The 20,955-nt window shown below is 35.1% G+C and overlaps 1 protein-coding gene across 4 annotated transcripts in view; it reads left to right on the forward strand.

Annotated features, from left to right (window-relative positions):
* LOC106467840 (gamma-tubulin complex component 4-like) overlaps positions 1-20,955 on the forward strand; it is a 136,392-nt gene that overhangs the window by 98,710 nt on the left and 16,727 nt on the right. For all 4 annotated transcript variants that reach the window (XM_022396040.1, XM_022396041.1, XM_022396042.1 and 1 more), the window contains 2 exons: positions 7,390-7,511; positions 15,767-15,923. In XM_022396040.1, the coding sequence (XP_022251748.1) occupies positions 7,390-7,511; positions 15,767-15,923 (279 nt within the window). The remainder of the gene's footprint in view (positions 1-7,389; positions 7,512-15,766; positions 15,924-20,955) is intronic.

Here is a 20,955-nt window from a genome sequence, read left to right on the forward strand (position 1 = left end):
CCACATCTCTCAATACCAAGTTACCTCTGTTTCTTGCTCTGGCTGTCGATGCGTTCAGTCAAGATTGGAGTAACAAATACCTGTATGTTTATCCTTCCATCCATCTTCTTCACAGGGTGATTTCAATCATCCACACCACTCTGTGTCAAGTCCTTCTGATTGTTCCATACTGGCTGGCACAACTGTGGTTTCTGCAGTTACACCAGCTCCAATTTGCCCCTCTGTTATCTCTTCATCTTTACTCCATCCCTTCTATGTCAACCTCAGTCACTGGCGTTTCATCCAGTCCTTCATATCCTCCGTTTTCACTGTTTTTTATCCGGTCCCTGGCAAGGAGATCTGGTTTATCTTGGTGAGTCATTTCTTTTTTAGCTTGTTTCATTCACCCTTCCTCTAGGAGTGTTTGTCAACATATATGGAATGTTTTCTGCAGTTGGTCTTTGGGTCAAGGATTTTCTCCTGCTTGACCCACTGTTCCTCATATTACGAATTTCTTCACTTGGCTGTTTGATCAGGGGTTTTCTGTCTTCTTAATCTTGGGTTATCAGACTGCCTTATCCTGCTCTTTTCATTTTTCCAGGTACTGTAAAGTTTTTAACTCTCATACCCTTTCCTTATAATTGCATTCCTTCTGAATTATTCGCCCACCTTAGTGTGAAGTCCTTCCTGATTGGGATATTATTGTGATTCTTCACTGCCTCACTTTGCCTTCATTTGGACCTCTGTCCTCGTGCTCAATTTTTCATTGATCCCTTAAGACTTCCTTTCTTCTCCTATTAGCCTATGGACTTTGTCAGTCAGATTTATTTGCCATGAAACACTCACTGTTTGAGATGGGGTGTTCCACAGCATTGGTAAAAGGTTTACGTCGTGATATATTTGCTTCATTATCATACCTGTTCCAGACCATACTCACCCATGACATTCATGGGTAAAGCAGATGGGGATAGTTGCCCATCCCTGCCATGCCTTCAACTGAATAAATCAGGTATGGTCTGCTTTTCAGAATAGGGTTTTTGTGGTTACCTGTTGCACTGTTTCCAATGTTGATGCTCCTCTGGACTTTCCACCACATTTTCTTCCCCCTTTTTTCTTCCAGTGGAGTATGAAAGTCCTTGAAGTTGACTTGCCATGAACAGTCCATCATGACCTAGCCCCTCTACATCAAGGGGACATCCCTTTATTTTCACCCACATTCCAATACTCTGTGGGATTTCAATTTGTCATGTGATGGTTTGGATCCCTGTTCCACCATTGTTCTCTCCAGTATGGATGTGCTTCTCTCTTTTTACTGCCCATATCTGCAACACCTCATTCCACACTGGGCAAAGAGTACACCTGGTACAGATGTGGTGCTGTCTTTTAGATATGATTCTCTAATATGAGGATCTACTCTTTTAGGGTGTTTTTCGGATGCTTTTGAGGAATGCTTCTTTGTTTTCCCTCACACTGGCCCCTCCACCTATTTAGTGTGGGATTCTAGCTATCTATGTGAGTAAAGGTAATGTACCATATCAGAAGTTATAATTATCCTATACTGAAAATATATTTCAGATAGGTACTTACCTCATCCCACCCTTCCTCCCCACTGAAAACCAGTGCTTCCATTTTCTGCCAAAACTCAAATTGATAGTTCGGTAGAATCAAATAGAGAGAGTCATATGCTTCAGGAGAGTGTGTTGCACTCTTATTGGTTGAATGTAGTTGCATACTTTGACATGCCTTCCAATACAACAGTTAACGCTAAAGGAAGCAAATCTATTCTCATTGGGTCAATCATGAATGAGTAGGCAAGGGTCACTTACATGCTTGCTGTTTTAGCAGATGGGACCAAACTACCTCCATACATTGTTTTGACGAGGAAAACTCTGCCAAAGAAAAATTCTTCTCCAGGGGTAATTGTTTGTGCTCAAATCAAGGGATGGATGGATGCAAATTTAATTCAAGATTGGCTTAAATGTGTTTGGGAGAGAAGAAAAGGAGCTCTTTTCAATAAACCAAGCATGCTTGTTCTTGATGCATATAGGGGTCATTTAATGGAAGGTGTAAAAAAAGAATTTAAAAAATCAACACCAATCTTGTTATCATTCTTGGAAGAATGACATTGCACCTTTAAGTGCTTGATGTGGTGGTAAATAAGCCTTTTAAGGATTGTTTAAAAATGAAATGTAATGAGTGGCTGTTGTCTGGAAATCTTGCACTCATTTCAACTGGAGATATAAAGAACCCTCTCTGCTGTTGTTATGCAATTGGGTCATAGAAGCTTGGCAATCAATCTCAGCAGAAAGCATCATTAAAGGTTTCAAAATATGTTGCAAAACATAAAGTAAAGGTTCAAGGAAGCAAATCTGATGAATGTGATGAATCAGATGGTAGTGACAATTCTAGCGATGAATGTGATGAATCAGATGGTCGTGACAATTCTAGCGATGAATGTGATGAATCAGATGGTAGTGACAATTCTAGCGATGAATCTGATGAATCAGATGGTAGTGACAATTCTAGCAATGATTAAGATTTATGTGAAGATTTTAAGATTAGCTTAGTGTATTACCACTTTTCAATAATTTTTTTAAAATTGACACTTAAAAAATAATTTCAGTGAAAGATATCCAAGAATGTTTAATACATCGATAGTTGTCTACTGTATTTAGAAACTATTCAATAAGTTTTGTACAACTGAGGTGGAAAATTTTTTTCTGGAATTTAACCTTTCAAAATTGGGTGCACATTATATTCAAGCAAATATGGTAAGTTTCTAATTTTAGTTACTTTGTTAAAAAAGTATTAACAATAATGTATAGATAAAAAACAATAAATTCTGTACTTATATCACAGTTAAAGCCTGTTTCAGTAGTATCTACTTGAGAACATACTTCTATACCCCTAGTTTTTTCCCACTGTTTGATTCTCCACAAAATAATCAATGTTCCTTTTAAATATGCACTAGAATAAAATGATCCAAAAGAATTACAGTTTAACTAGCTTTCTATCCCATCTAGGCAACTGATTTTTTATTTGGTTTGTAAGAATTCTTTCCATGCTTCTGGTATGAGATTGTATGTCCTATGGAATTCATTAGCTGTGGATAGTGACCTGTGAAGACAGTTATACATTACATCCCATCAGCTTTGACACCTTTCTGTCTTCCTGGCAACAGCTACCTATTACTGTCTTTGGGAAATGATGCATTGCAACATGTGGACAACATCTGATACTTTCATTTCCTTATATATATATATATATATATGGTATTACCTTTTCTTTCTCTCTCTGGATTCCGACTGCCTATGACCTCATACTGAAGAAGGAATATTAATTATAACTCTGAATTTATTACATGTATCTACATGAAATGTCACAAGCTTTTAATAAATTGTACAAGTGTTTTGTGCACAAAAAATCTAAATGTCTGGGAATTGACGATGTCAGTCCTACTCAAACTCTGAAAAGTATGAGTGTAAAGTGATATTCATGTGAATAATAAAAATGCTTTTGCCCTTCATAAAGTTTGCATATTGCATTTACATAACTCCTAGAACCTCTGAAGTGTGTATTTATAGTTATTTCAGTATCCATGTATCTTGTATGTACTCTCTTCTACCATAAATATTTGCTAAATCAGCAATGTATTATAAAATGAATAGTTGATAACTCTGACATAATACATAATACCATATTGAATGGTACTTTGTAAGTGGTTGACATATGCATTTTGACCCCATCCATATATGTATGGTTAATGATGTGAGCTCATTTCCTTCTTAATTCATATTCCATATTACCTGGTTGACTATTTATGTGTATGTATATCGGTCAATAAATTTAGTGATTGTCTATATAAAAATTCCCATTCTTATGGCTCAGTTTTCTCTAATGGGACAGTATATTTTTGATGCTTTGTGCCTTTCAAATGCTGAGGATACTTTTATATGCTTCCCTTTGGAAGTAGAATGTTTTGTTTAGAATTGATTTACCCATTGTACTCTTTTTGTTTGGTCGTCATGACTACATGGACTATATGAGCTAATCTATAACTGCAATCTCATTAACCAGAAGTTTTTCTTATGAATTATAATGGGTTTGGCATTTCCTTTCACATCTAGTTTCTAAGACACCATGTGAATTCATGATGGGATGAATGGACTATTTTTTAGAGTGATCATGAGATCTGATCCAATTTTTCCATGATCAAGATACTCTGGAGGCACTTTACAGATTTTGTGTTTGCTTCAGTCATTGCTTCTTTCAGTGTGAGAAGGATGCTTTTTCCTGCTTACTTTTGGATTACACTTCCCTTCCATGTGTGTATTTGAGCTTTTATGCATAAAAAGGTGAGTTAATGAATTTAAATTTAATATTTTAAAAAATAAAATTAAGCTTAAATAGATAGACTGCACTACATGTGCTCATATCTAATTCCATTTCACATTTAGTTAGTATCTGATAGAAGTATGATTTTGAATAGTCATATAGACTAATATCTGAATATGTGCTCACATGAAGAGAAAGGGTATTAGGTGAAGGAAGATTTTATTCTGGATGAGACTTCAAGAATGAGATGATGAAAGTGATAGCATGAGTAAAAGAGTGACAGGAGTTAGTCTTAGCATGATAGTTTGTTAGAGAAATTTATTCTTATAGAAGTGAGGACCTATTTCTAAAAATTATATATAAAATGTGGTTGTATGTACATTACCTGGCTTAGGATGTACAAGACTAATGGTTATATTTGCATTGCTTGATTTAGTGGTACAAGCATGAAGACTATAAGTACTTTGTTCAGAAATTTACATTCTAAACAAATACACATAGACAAATGTGTGTTTATTCATTATATTGTTTACTGTAACAATTTTTGAGTTTTACATAAAGTTTGAGTGATATTTTTATATTTGAATTTCAGTATAATTTTATAATATGTACTTTTAAATAGTTTGAAATAACTTGCGTAGAACATTCTTGAAAATCATTATGCTCAAGTTTTATAATTAAAAATTCTGTAATAGAAAGAAGATATTCAAATTATTGCAGATTTTTTAGCACCTGTGTAACTAAGAAATTATAATATTTTTTAATAAAAATGAAGTGATGTTACTTTTAGGTGACAAAAATACATAAATTTAGCAAGAAAATTTTAAGTGTTCATCAAATATATCTATTTCACCTGTTCTATTTCTTATATTTATATGTAAGTAATGCAATTGTGTATTAGATATTGTGGTATTTTTGTTCCAAGTTCTGCAGGATTTATGATTGTAATGTAGTTATTAATACTATGTTTATTCAAACTAATTAAATTATCTCTGTATCTTTAGGTTAGAGTAAATAAACTAGAAGAAGAGTTGGCACCCATTTGGATACTAACACCCTGTATGCAAACATTATGTTTAAATAGAATAAAGTAATTATAAGTACAGAAACTAATAAAAACTTTTGTATTCTTGTTACAAAGAATTTCAAGACTAGCTAATTCCATTGGTACATTGATAAATACATGGATCAATAGATTTGAAGTTTTAACTAGTTCATTCAAAGAAATTTTCAATTATAAGATTGTATTATGCTGTAAAAAGTTTTGAATATGCAGTTAAACAAAGTTAAGCATAGATATTTAGATGAAGTAAAATTATTAGCTATCAATAAAAAATCCATTTTGGACCTTTGATTTATTTTTATTTAACCTTTTTTGAATAATTTATGTTATTAGTGTACTAATAATGATTTATGAGATTCTTCTGATAAGCAAATTATTATTGAAACTTATAAATTGTACAAGATTTTAACATAAAAACATTTTGATTAAATGACCTAAGTATCATTACCAAAAAATTTTTAAATTGTGACTATAAAATTAATTAATAAAAATTTAGATTAATATGAAATTGAATTAAATGTTATCTTTATATTTGTAGAGTAAAAATACTTGTTTTCATTAAAGCTAAACAAAGACTAACAAAGATTTAAACAACAAATAATTCAATAGATTTATCTTGCCAATTTAAAGATAAAATTAAAGTACTTCAAGGTAGACTTGTTATAACAACAATAAGCAAAACAGGATGTAGTTCTGGTATTATTTGTAAAAAATTCTTGCTTATAATTGCAGTTAATGAGCGAAATTCTACTAGCACCTTTCAATTACAAAGTAGTTGATGAAATTGTAACAAGTATGGCTAAAGTTTTTAAAAAATTCACTTCTAACCCTGTTACATTTTAAGAATTACCTTATTTTTATGTTATTCCCAAACTATATAAAAATCCAGTTTATTTTGGGTTTTATTACTGGTTTGTTCAAATTTGTTATAAAATTATAGGCCATCTTGTTACACAATATTTTGAAAATTTCTCAATTGAAAATAGATATACTGATCATAAATACTTTTTACTCTGTATATTAATTAATAATGAAATATCTTTACAAGATCTAGAAATCTTTATCAAAAAGTCATGGTTCAGTATGCACATTTGATGTTACAGTTTTAAATAGGAAAGTTCCTTTGAATGACTTTGTCAGAGCTTCAAATCTGTTAGTCCATTAATTTATCAATTTACTGTTGTATTCTCAGATTCACTGATTTTCCTTTCAGGTAATAACCACAAATAACAGAAGCAATGGCGCCAGCATATGTATCCAAAGTTTAAACCAAATATGTGGCTTGACTGAGTGGAAAAAAATAATTTGACTATAATGTTAAACAGAGTAAAATCAATCTTCATAAGAATAACTAATAAGTCAAAAGATGAGTGCACAGAACATTGAGCAGTGTTTGTAGATTTCACAATGAGACTTTGGAATTTTCTTTCCTAGTCTTAAGAAATTTTGTGTTGTAGATAGGGAGAGAATATGATATACACATAACAGTAATATCATCCCTTTTAAAACACAGATGCTACCTACATCATTAATTGTCTCAAGTAAAAGTGGCATTTCTAAACTTAAACACTGTGATTTTACCAAAGAAAGCAGATAAAAGATCAGAAGATACATCTCCACCAACATTATCCATCAGAAACATCTGAAAATATCTAAAAAGTCCAAATGCCTTGGCCGAGTATAACTGGTACACAGAATTAGGTCAATACTGCAAAAGACATATTTTCTATGTGGGAAAACCTGTAAGCACTCTAAAAGCATGTGTATTTGAAAATATTGAAAAAATTTTAAACCATTTATTTTCCTGATCAAAGAGAGAAATTAAGGAGGGCTGATCTAGCACATAATTTTCTCTGTTCTTAATATTTATGGACTAGATAAAATTAGAAAGTTTCAGATACGTCAAGAGTGAAAATCTTTTGACAGACTTGTCCACTTCTGATTTAGATTAGTATAATATTTGTGTTATATGTTTAGACAAAATTAATAACATGGCAATAATTATTTTCCAGGTGTAACAACATGTGGGCAGGAAGACTATTTTGCTCAACAGTTGTTTGCTCTTCAAGATAAAAGCTTCTGTTCACTTGAATTTGAAGAGGTTATTGACCAGATAAGAACCAGTGCATCAGAGGTAACTATACTTGGTATTGAATGGCAAAAACTTTTGTTATTATTGAATATGTAGAAACAAGTGCTTTATAGGTAAGTGAATATCATAAAGGAGAGGATTATGGTTGAGAGAAACTTCTGTTTACTTAAACTTGAACTGGTTGTTGACCAGATGAAAACTATTTCTTGAGAAGTAAACACTCATAGTGAAGAAAGGAACATCTATTGATGAATTGTTGTTCACTTGAACTTGAATTGCTTTAGGAGTAAGACTGTACAGTAAAAAAAAAAAATTATATGCTGCAGGGATCACAAAAGATAGTAAAGACTGAAACATAGGTTGTTAAAAGCTATTTTAAACATGAATTTAAACTACTTCGTGATCATTTAAATAACAGTTTTTCAATGATAAGAGATTGGATGAAGCAGAGAGATGTATGTCTTAGGAACTTCTACTGTACAACATAACAGTTTAATTTATTGTTTATGTGTGAATGCATTGCAAAGAATATGAGCATTGGGTAAACAGATGTTTCTACACTTGACAATCATAATTTTGCAGGTCTCTTGTGTTTGCACAAAGAATGGAAATATTTGTGTAGGAATTTCAAAATGTAACATACATTATTCTTTTTGTAATAAGCACAAACTTAGTTGATGAACATTGATATTTAATTCGGATGTAAATTTCCTCAGAACAAAGCATAATTCTCAGTCATACTAGTTGAAACTTTTTAATGTGCAAAAGGATGAAACAAACTGATGACTGGAAATGAAGTTAGTCTCCACAGAGGGTTGGATATGCAAATCTCATGACAACCACAGTTGATATAAAGTTGTGGTGGAATATCATACCAGAAGTACATTTGGACATTGTTTTGCATTTCATATGTAGCGTGATGCCAGTAAAAATTAATTGCTTTTGGAAAGGGTATGTAACAACCCTTTCCTATGCAAAATAATACACTCGGATAATAAAGAAATGTTCAGACCAAGGATTTATAATTTCAAAGATGGAAATATCCCTTGTTCTTAATGGCATTGGAAAACAAAGAGATATGAAGAAATTTGGGGCACCAGAACTAACCAGAAAGAGATTTGTAACAAGTCTTACCTCATTCATGGTAAGCAACATGTGCAGCATCTTTGAACAGGCTAGAGTTCACAAGCACAAAAATCAGTGGCAAATGCATCCAAATGCTGTAGGCAACAGAATGCAACATAATCAAGAAAGATGTCCATCTGGAAAAGTGATCTGAGTAATATATACACAAGTTTCTTTCGTGACATATCCAGGAAAACTGTATGTACCGTACTATCCTTGGGGAAAATGGCAGAACTTCGTGACACTCAGTTAAATGTATATGTACTTGAATGTCATTACCGTACAAAGAAAGAACTATTTGCAGTAGTAGCATTGATTAAGCACTTTTGCCACTTTCTGTATGGCCAGGAATTTACCATATGTGTATATCACATGCCATTAAAATGGCTCTTGAACTTTAGAGAACTAGAAGGTATTATCACATATTGGTTCTGAATGTTGAAGTAGCACAGTTTTGTTGTACAGCATCAACCAAACCAACAGCATGGAAATATAGATAAGTTTTCTCACTGGCAGGCTAGAGCTTGTCCATTTGTAGAATATCTGGATACCAGACATAATTTTGCCTTAAAGCTCAACCATGCCAATGAACCATACAAGTGGTGTGGATTCTACTAATGAATGGATACTAAAAGTATGACCAAGGAAGACTGCAAGAAGAACATCTAAAAGATCCAGACTTAGCTTGGGTCCTGTTTGCTGTACAACATGTAGATGCACAACCCTTATGGTTGGTGAACATTATATAAAAGTATGTAACCTGATGCAGTACCAGGTACAACAGTCAACTCGTGGAGGTAGTTTTACTGGCTGCTTTCTCGTAAGGATGTACAATGATGATGTGAACATTGTGCTTCCTATGTGGCTCAATTCTCCATTCCAGTGAATAGCCCAGGATATTGCCAGACCTTTTCTTAAAACTTGCTATAATACTTGTTACATCCTAGTAGCAATGAATTTACCAAGGCATATGCACTGGTCAATACCATGACTAAAACAGATGGCAACACATTGGCGACAGTGAATAGCTCATTTCAGAGCACCAGGCAAGATTCATATTAATCAAGGAGCAAACTTTAACAATCAACTGTTTGTCAAGTTTTGTAAGGTACTAAGTTTGGTGAAAACCCTTACTTCACCTTATCATTCCCAGTTTGATGTTTGGCCAGTCAGCTCATTCAAATTGTAAATACATGCTTTGCAAATTTGTGAGCTCTGGTATAACTGACTGGGATGATCACCTATCATATGTGATGATGGCATACCATGCAACAGTGCAATTGTCTACCAACTGTTCTCCAATCATGTTAATGTGCAGGCACAAAGTTATGCTGCCATTAAATCGCATGTACAACCCCCAGCTGCAGAATTGCCAGAATGACCACAAGAATACATGGAATGGTTGTGATCCATGTTAGCTGATAAATGATTATTCACTTATCATCAGATGGTAAAAGTGGCTGAAATACAGTAGAGAACATGAAAATAACACAGCAAAAGAACATCAGTTAAAATGAGAAGATTTGGTAGACTGCAGCAGCATGAAAAAACACTCAGTGTTGGTATACAAGACTTGTTTAGTGTAAGAGTTATTATTTATTTAGTTAGTGATTTAATATTTAATAATTATTTAGTTTTCCCAACAAGAATGTTAAAGTTAATTATTTTAAAGGCATTAATTATAACAAATTTCATTTCATAACTCGGTAAGAGTCTTACATTGTGTGTGTGTAGTTCAATTGTTGTAGTATTGTTGATGTCATCAATGGTAGTGGTTGTTAAAATAGTGTAGAGATTACAATCATGCTACTTAATGATGTCAACAGATTGAAAGAGATGAGCATCTTAGGTTAAAAGATAGTGAACTACAAGAGTTTGTTAAACAACAGCAAGAACTAGAGAGAGAAGAGTGGCAACAGAAGAGAGGAGGAGAAACAGAGAAGACTAAAAGAAGAAAATGGGAGAAAGGAGAGACTGGAAAAAGAGAGAATAAGAGCACAAAGAGAGAAAGGAGAAACTAGAAATAGAAAGAATAAGAGCACAAATTGAGATCACAAAGCTCACCCAACAGAAAGAAGAAAGACCCAAGAATGACAATGAAGTCAGGGCCAGCCGACCCAAGCTGCCCAAATTTGATGAACAGTAAGATGAAATGCTTTCCTGGAGAGATATTAAAGATTCACTTAAGGTCAGAACTGAGACAAAGGCAACTGTCTCAGCCCACTTCTCACAGGAAAAGGCCTATAAGTCTATGAAGGCATGACATCAGAAGGTACCATGGACTATGACAAGTTAAAAGTGGCTTTGCTGAAATGCAACGAACATACCGAAGAAGATTTTTGTTGGAAGTTCAGAGAAGTCAAACCTGATGTTGGAGCAACAGTATTTCGGTTTGTGGCACATCTACAGCAATACTTCTCAAGATGGACTGACATGGCTAAGTGTGACAATAGTTTTGAGTGACTGGTAGATCTACTAATACATGAACAGTTATGATCACGTGCTAAATTGACATGTCACTGTTCCTAAAGGAGAGAGTACTAATAGATTGGGAGGAGATGATCAAGCTGACAGAACAGTAAATGGAAGTTCATAGAAGAAGTATAACTTGCAAGTCCAAGAACATCCATTCAAAACCAGTGGTAGCTGACCAGGAGCAAGATTCTACCAAAGGTGACAAGTGGTAAGTAGACAGAAGGGAAATGAGATGCTATGCTTGTTATGAAATGGGGCACACTGCAAGTGAGTACAAGTCCATCACCAATAAGCAACAGCAGAAATCTCAACATATAGCAGCTGGAGCTACCTACAAAGACAGTGATGGTAAGAAACAAGAAAAGAGTGACTGTCACTATGGATGCTGCAGCCAGGAGACACAGAATTGAGAAAACAAGTCAAATTCACCACAAGTAGAAAGTGCCATTTACATGATTGATCAGTGCACGACTAATGGTCAGTTCAAATTAGCAAATGGATCAACAGTGCCAGTAGTGATTGGAGAATGTTACAGATATCGAGAGATTCCAATAACTTACAATATGCCAATAGATGAAGGCTATGTCGGAGACAAGAAAGTGAAGGTTCTGTGAGACACATTGGCTGCAGTAGTGCAGCAGTGAGAATCAGTGTAGCATCTGATAACCAGATGACAGGCAAAGTGAGCCTGTGTGTACTGATTGATAAGACAGTGAGAAAGTTTCTCAAAGCGAAAATAAAGGTGATACTCCATATTATATAGGAGACTTTGAAGCGATATGTATCAAGGTACTAATATACGACTTCACGATTGTAAACATACCACATAGTGGAAATTTGGAGGAACTAGACAGAAAGAAGACTGATGTGGCATCTGCAGTCAGCACTAGATCTCAAAGGAAGAAGATAAAACAAGACATTCAAGCCCTTACAAGTACCAAAGAGTGACATCCCGATTGTAGGTTTATGAGAATGAAAGAAAGCATGAAAGAAAGATTCTTCTCTGCAGAAACTTCGAGACAGTGCCCGAGAGAAAGTCCAGCACAATAGAAAATGAAAAGAGACTTACAAAACAGAGTACCATAAAAGAGTATTGAACCAGACTTATCAAAGCAGTTCGACTGGTGAAGCTAAACCCATCAAAGGAAGTAAGAAGTACTTATATAACAAGAAGGTCCAGAATCGACATTTCAAGGTCAGACAGAAGGTCTTAGTTCTGCTACCTACAGACAACAACAAACTCATCCTGCAGTGAAAAGGTCCTTTTGAAGTACAGGAAGCTATTAACAGAATGTACTATAAAGTGAAGATCTACCATGTCAACAGTTGAAGAGTTACTTTGAGAGGAAAAAAAGACCTAACAGGTACAGCTATTGATGCAAAATTAACATGGCAGGTGTGGCTATTATAGATGTAGAACCAGAAGGCAGTGAATTTACTTGACTGGTGTACAGGTATCTGCTTTTGATATTCTGATCAATATATAAAGATATTTTTATAAATGGTTAATCATGCACTTACTTAAATATCTTTTCAATCAAATTCAACCCAACAGATGGCGCTACATATTGATGAGTAGACACTGACAGTTTCTAAAAGTAAAGTATATACTTTATACTGGTATAACATAAAAAGTAAACAAACAAGAGTATTAAAAGCCATGAATCTTAAAATGAAATGGGGATCCTGCTATAAAAAGTAATGAAACAAGAATTAAAACCACAATCATAAATTTAATCCCTACTTTGGCAGCTTATACACTTATCTGTAGGCCAAAGTAAGGATTACATTTTACAAATTTGTTATTGTGGTTTTAATTCTTGTAAAAGTTATGGCTATCAGTTATGGAATAACCAATGATCCCTACTTTCTATTCAAATTTTAATTTTGTTTCCTTATTTATATAACCAGCAGTGGCATGCAGTCAGGCTATACAAGTCATGTATTGTATGACTTTTCAGAAAACTAAAAATATGATGATAACATTATATAATGAAATGCGTCTTTTTAGCTTTATTATTATTATTAAGTTTTTTATTATTTTACCTTTTGATTATTATATGTTTTTCATCTCATGCTGCTAGAGCTCTACATGTCTGACCTTACACTTCCAGCAGTATCCTGTTTTCTGGAGTGATGTTGCTACTACCTGTTAGTAAAACTGAGCAAGTAATGCTTTGTTAAGATAGGGGGACAGCTAGTGCATGTGTAGAAGTTCAATGCCAACAATGTACAGGTTGCATGCTTTGCTTCATCTTGCTTCACAAAATAAGAAGTCCAGATTGTTTTCATGACAGTGTTATGGAAGAATTTTTAAAGAAAGATTGTTTACTGGATTTCATTTAAAAATAGGATGAGTAAACCTGTTCTCTGTATGTGTTTTTTGTATTCTGGAGGTACATTACACAAATTAGTTATTACTGCATGACCTACTTGAAAAACCACTGCATGCCACTGATAGGTAGCTTTACAACTACCACAAGTGTATTTGTATATGGCCCACGAGCATATAGGGATGGGTAGTGTCTTTGGTATTAAATAGGTTTTTAATTATAAATATTAACTTAAATATTAAACATAGCTTAATTTGTGGATAATATGTCTTGATTATTTTTAATTTAAGATTTGAGTTAAAAATTGTTTTGCCCAGGGAAGGAGTGATAAGAACTGGTGGATACTTTGAGACAATGTGTGGCTCCTTGATAGGTTTCATTGTATTTTGTTTAAAATGTTTGTGTGATACAGTGTAAGAAATTAAGGGGATAGCCATTACTTTGTAATATGGTATCATACATTTCATTATATTTGTCAGGTTTTATAAAGGCCACTATTCTTTACATTCAGTGTCTGTGACTTGTTGGCAATAAATTTCAACAATAAACAGACAGCACACAATCCACTTGTTTTAAAATAATATATTCAAAACAAGACAAACATATGTACAAAAATTTCTTTCATTATTGGTTATCACAGTTGTATCTGGAGCTTTAAATAATTCTCTTTTTTGTCAAAAGTCCACACTGGCTGGTTCAGTTACTTTAGAACCCAATTGACAAAATTAATTATTTCTACTCTCCTCTGTTGTTATGATACAAACTGTTAAACTTTCATTTTAGAAATTGCCCATTATGGCTAAACTGACAATCTCACAGTCTAACTTCAATTTTACTTTCACTAACTTAACTTTTCTCCTCTCTGTATTTGCATGTGTTTATAACATACAACAGAAAAACTTAGAAATGTCTAGCCCTCTAGTAACAACGTTACACATAACAAGAAAAACTTAGAAACTTTGAGTAAGAAGATGTCAGTGATATTACAAAAGCCTAGTACAACTATTAAATTACATACACAATGTACGACTCATACAGAGTTACTTAATGAAACTTGTCATAACTATTGCTTTTAAAATAATTAACTTTTAACACTTGTTATGAAAACTAAATAATTAAATATTAAATCACTAAATGAACTAAATAATAAAGTTTAAAAGTCTTGTATATCTAACAATATTGTTATCCTTTAAATTTGTTCTTTCTAAATTTTTGATTGTATTAAAAATACTATTATCTTAGTAGCTAATAGATAAAACTCATTTTAAAGCATACAGTTGTAGTTAAATGTATGAGGAAGTTCCCATATTTAAAGGTTATACATATATCCATTTGAGTGAAATTATTTTTATGAAATACAAGAGGGATGTATATTATATATATCAGGCCATAAAAGTAATTTTAGACCTGAATTTGTGATTTAACAATGCCTCAGATCAGTTAGTACTCATTTTTTACTTTGGATTGTTGATTACACAGGTCTGCAATTTTAAACTTCATAGAAGCTGTTTTGGTTTTAGTAACAGATATTCCATAATGAAGCTTCACAGATTTCAAAAATAATATTCATTTTTTCCTATCACGTAAGGATTTTTTACAAATCGGTAAGAAAAAAAACTCTAACTTAGATTAAATTATTATTTCGTTTACCACAATGAATATTTTTTATTATTATGTTCCTTAACAAAAATACAAACAAACTGAAGAAAAGGGAAGAACATTGATGTCAAACGAATATGCATCCCCATTCATCCTGATTTTTTTTGTGAAATCTATGCCTTTTAGTCTCAAAACTATGTGTTGTGGTCTTTCTTTTATGTATTGTGTTATGACGTTTTGTGAATAATCTGTACATGATGGAGAAAAATGTGAAATCTATGCTTTTTAGTCTCAAAACTATGTGTTGTGGTCTTTCTTTTATGTATTGTGTTATGACGTTTTGTGAATAATCTGTACATGATGGAGAAAAATGGATATAATTTTCAGATTCAGCTTACAGAAATTATTGTAGAACATGTAAAAATTTCAAGACCATAAACCATTGCAGGCCTGTGTTATTTAACTTGGAGTAGAGTTCAAGACCAGCAAAAAAAACAGTCTGATTTCAATACAACTTTTAAACTGATTTTTGAAACTTCTTTCATGAATTGATATGAAGTATCTATTACAGAAACAATACATCAGAAAAAGATTATTTTAAATAACATTTTCTTAATAGCTCAGATATTTCTATGCTTCCATTGTCTACCTCTTTCTGAAAGATAGATATAAAGTTTTGTAACTGTAGCTGTAAAAATAATATTTCATATAATAAAGTGTAAACTTATCTTCTTCATTATTCCAATACATATTTTGGTGATGTAGCATGTGTGGAAGGTCATTGTGGAACAAGCTAATTTAGTGGTTCACCTTCGAACAGTCAAAGATTTCTACCTTATTGGAAGAGGAGAACTTTTTCAAGCATTTATAGATCAAGCTAACCATTTACTCAGAGTTCCTCCTGGCCCTGCTACTGAGCATGGTGAGTTAAATGTCTTTTATGTATATAGTATTCCGATGCGATACATACTTCTGCCACACAGTAGCTTTTCTTGATCTTCCACTGTCCTCTAACACACTGAAAAGAAATTTTCTCACTTGAAGCACTAACCTCTGTACCCACAAATTCGAGACTCATTTAGCATGCATAGTACATGTGAAAAACCTCCACCAATAGGAGCATGACACACTCTCCTAGAGCAGCTGGCTCCCTCTGTACTACTTTATGTGAACCTCACTTTCTCGATTGGTACCATACAAATCAGCCATATTTCTCGTTGATTTACATTTTCCATAATATTTTTTCTGATCTTTTGAACTTGTTTATATTTGTTCTTTTCTTTGTGAATAAGTTTGCCTTGCCACTTCTTACATTTTGTTGTGTTACAAATTTTAATTACCATTTTCATACAATTTATTGTGAATTATGAATATGCAGTTTACCATGGTTACCACCATAGCTCCAGATGATACTGGTGACACAAAAACTCCTGTTATCAAAGCCTCAGGATCAACATTGTCTGCCAAAGAGGGGCAAGTCTTCGTTTGTCGGGAGTTGGCTTCTTATATTGCACCTGTGCCTTCTTCTCTAAGACGGCTGGTGCCTCTGCTGGCTGATGAGATTGTTTAGGATGATGATGATTTATACAGCCTTTTACCTGCTCCTTCCTTTTCCATGCAGCCATGTCCTGCACCTTTGGAGGATGTTAATCCTTCTACTCTTTTCCTCCAATTAATTACACAGGTTTGTCACATTTTTAATGTTTTTTATGTTTCCTATGATGCCTCTTTTTCCCCTTATGTGTATGATCCCTAACTCGGAATATTTGGTGTTTCCCCTTTCACCTGACACTGAGGTTTATGCACAGCAGTTTTTATGACAGTTAACTTTGTGGGCTAGTATGCCTCAACCTCCTCAAGTTTTTGTCCAACATACTTTAGCATTTCAGTGTATGATCCCTAACTCGGAATATTTGGTGTTTCCCCTTTCACCTGACACTGAGGTTTATGCACAGCAGTTTTTATCACAGTTAACTTTGTGGGCTAGTATGCCTCAACCTCCTCAAGTTTTTGTCCAACATACTTTAGCATTTCATTGCTTTTCAAATCCTTATTTGGTTTCCCAACAATTAGATCTGCTGTTACCCCTCTGGGTTCTAATCCTGAAGCTTCTGTTTCAATTTCGCAGGTGTAATTTTCAAGAATTCTTCTTACAATTACTAACATTTTGCATTACCTCAATGCACCTTTTGTCTGAGGCATTTCGTCATTTTTCAGAGAACTTCAGACCCCCTTCTGTTGTCGATTTTGGCGAGGCTCTCTTTATCATCCCTTTCCTTACTTACTTGGCTCCTTTGTTGGGACTTGCTAGGAAGAGATGCATTGCTTGCAAGAGGAACTTAAGGATGGGTTCATTTTTGTTTGACACAGTTTTTGGGGCCTTCCAAAATCTTTAGAGTCCTGTGTTGACGTGCCAGGTACATACTTCCCTATCTTCCCTTACTAATCATTTATCATAACCTTCCCCTCCTCAGCTCCTGATTCTATTCCTGTTTTCCATCCTCCCACTTCCTTGCTCATCCTTGACCTGCATATCAATGTTGTCGTCTTTGTCCCATTTTTCCCTTGCCCATCAAGAACTTCGACAATGGTATAGGTGACTACACAGTGGAGTCACGTCCTATGGGGGCCAGGCTCCATCATTCTGTTGACATTTGAGATATCTTCATTACTGATCTGTGAATTCTGCTGGTTTTTGTCAGAGGGTTTCTGCCTTCAATTCTGGTCACCACCTCCTCTTTCATTGTCTCTGGTTCCTTTCCTTCTTCCAAGGGATCCTGTCTCAAATGATCATCTGTCTGAGACAGTGAAAGATCTTCTTCTCAAGGAAGTGATTGAGCTGATGTTTCCCATTCAGCCAGGTTTTTACTCTCAGCTTTTTACTTTCCCCTCAGAAAACGGGGATTGGAAACCTGTTATCGACCTCTTCTATATATCTATCTATCTATCTATCTATCTATATATATATATATATATATATGTGTATATGGAGTCATTTCTGTCCCTTTATTGGTTTTTCACTCCAGGTTTTGGGTGACCAAGTTCGATATAGCAGATGCGTATCTTCATGTTCCAATCTCTATCCTCACATCGTTTTCTTTGGTGTGTCCACAAGGGGTATGTTTTCCAGTTCTGGGCTCTGCTGTTTAGGCTTGTCTTGGCTCCTTACATGTTTTCTCAAGTAGTCAAGACCTTTGCTCGACATCTCCATTCATTAGGACTTCGGTCTCATCATAATATGGACGACTTGCTTCTTCGAATGTCTTCCAACCACACATGTTTGCTCTTAGAGGAAACAGCTCATGTGGGATGGTTTATCAAAGTGGAGAAATTAGTCCTTTTCGCTACACAGTACCTAATTTATTTGGGAGTTTTCTTCAATTCCCACCTCAGTCAGGCCAAGACTTCTCCACTACATCTTCAGGATATGGAGCAGTTGGTCATCAAGGTCTTATCTTCTAATTTTCTTCCAGCCCCATTGGTTCTATCTCTTTTGGGGTTGTGGGCTTCCTTGGAAGCTCTTATACCCCTCAGTTATGCTCACATGCAGTCCCTTCAGTGGGAATTACTCAATAGATGAACTTCAGATTGGATCCCTTGGATCAACTGGTTATTCTTTCTTCTTACCTTTGGACCAACCTTGCTTGGTGGTTAGACAGAGAAAATACTCTGACTGGTTTCGTCCTCGTCTAGACCTGCACCTTTTTACCAATGCTTCTCTTGTGGCTTGGAGTTCATATCTCAATTCTCAGATTTCCGGGAGTTGGTCATTGGCTGAATCTGGGCTTTGTGTCATTTTGGAGCTCTTAGCTATTCATCAAGCTATGCCCCCCAATGGCACAGTGGTATCTGCGGACTTATAATGCTAGAAACTGGGTTTTGATACCCGTGGTGAGCAGAGCACAGACAGCCCATTGTGTAGCTTTGGGCTTTACTACATACAAACAAACAAATCATCGAGCAATGTCTCATTTCTTCCATCTTCTGTGGGGAAGGTGGTTAGGGTACTATCCACAGTGGTCTCATACATTAACAAGCAAGGGGGTACCAAATCCAGGTCCCTTTTTTTTTTTGCACTCTGGAAATCCTCGTCTGGCCTCATGAGCACCAGATATATCTCTTGGCTTGCCATTTTTTCGGTGCTTTGAGTCATAGTGTGGATTGGTTATCATGTCTGCACAAGGTCATTCCCACTGAGTGGTCCCTTGATCCTAAAATTTTCCAATGGTTATGCTCTCGTCTAGGAACCTCACATATAGGGACATTTTCCACCCATCTAAACAACAAACTAAAATCTTTCTGGTCTCCAGTTCTTCACTCTTAGGCTTTAGGGGTAGATCCTTCAGTCAGGAGTGAAGGGGCCTTGACATTTATGCCTTCCCACAGATACATCTCCTCCCCAAAATACTCTTCCTCATCAGCTCCACTCTGTGTCTAGTTCTCTTGGTGGCTCCATTTTGGTTGGCTCAGCCTTGGTTCCCTCTCCTGAAGCCTCTACAGTTGTCATCACCTCTGCCCTACCCTATGTCTCCTCTTCTTTCTCAATCTCATTTGAGTGTCTTACATCTTGCCATTCCCACCCTCTGGCTTCATGCATTGGCTTTTGTCAGGTCCCTTGTAAAAAGACAGGGTCTGACACTGTGTGTTATTTCTCTACTTTCCATTTCAGTCCAACCTTCCACATTGTCAGTTTACCTATGATATTTGACTACTTGGTCCAACATGGTTTCTGCCCCTTCTGTCCTTCCTTTCCTCACCCTTCCCAGTTCTTCAGCTGGCTGTTCAAGCAGAATCTTTTTGTTTTGACAGTTTCTGGATATAGTGCTGCCTTGTTGAACACATTTTGTTTTACCAGATTCTGCCAAGTCTTCTCCTCTCTCATCCATTTTGTCCTGTTCTGGTCCTTTCATGTTCTTTATCCTCACCATGCTTTTCCTGTGTCTGATTAGGGGATCTTAATGTCATCCTTTTTGCCTTTTTCCAACCTTCCTTTGAACTTTTGGCTTCATGTTCCATGTATCATTTTCCCATCAAGACCTATTTCCTTCTCCTTCTGGCCATCATAGGTGTAACCTTTTTGTGACAGATGTTTTCTGTACCCTTTATAATAGTACATATATTGTGCTATAACCTGGACTGTTCCTTCCTTCCCAAGACCTCAGCTGTATGTGAGGGTGATTCTACCTTTGCACCTATCTCCATCCCTTCCATTCCCCATATTTATTTCAGGTCAATTCTAGATCACCTTCTGTCTTGTGCAAACTCTGTGGTGCTATGTGGCTTGTATGACTTTCTTTCATGATAACTGTTTGTTTATTCCCTGGAATCCTTCAGTGTCATGTGACCTCTTCCCATCACCCATATGGTTTAGGTTCATCAACTTATTAGGCTGGCTTACTATTCCCTCTCCTTGGAATGATGTAATCTTTATTGTGTCTCAGAATGGAAATATCAGCATGTCTCTAGCAGCTCGTTTTCATCATTCTATGAAGGAGATAATTTAGGCTGGAATGTGGACTACTCCCTGTATCTTTATCACTCATTACTTACACCATCTGGCTGTGTCCTTCTCAGGTGGATTTTGTTTACCTCCTCTGGTGATTTTACAAGCACCTGGTTTGACTGTAATGTGTATGTCTTTTTCTGTTATGTTTCTTTCAGGGACTTCCTTTTGCTTTGTTATATATTTGGATTCCACTCAGTGGCTAGTGTTACCTGGTCAGGTATGTTTTCCTATAAACCTGAACCGAATGCCTTTAAGGTTATAATGCACACTGATGAGAGGGGGTGGTTCCACAAGATCACCAGTGGGTTACCTAGTGGGGTGTGTGTGTGTGTGTGTGTGTGTGTATATATATATATATATATATATATATATATAGTATGTACTACACTACTAATAGTATTATTAACTTATAGTAAGTAAGTTAGTTAGTACGGTAGACCTACTCCCT

The sequence above is a fragment of the Limulus polyphemus genome, unplaced genomic scaffold (genome assembly GCF_000517525.1).
Source record: "Limulus polyphemus unplaced genomic scaffold, Limulus_polyphemus-2.1.2 Scaffold2762, whole genome shotgun sequence".
Classification (NCBI taxonomy): Eukaryota; Metazoa; Arthropoda; class Merostomata; order Xiphosura; family Limulidae; genus Limulus; species Limulus polyphemus.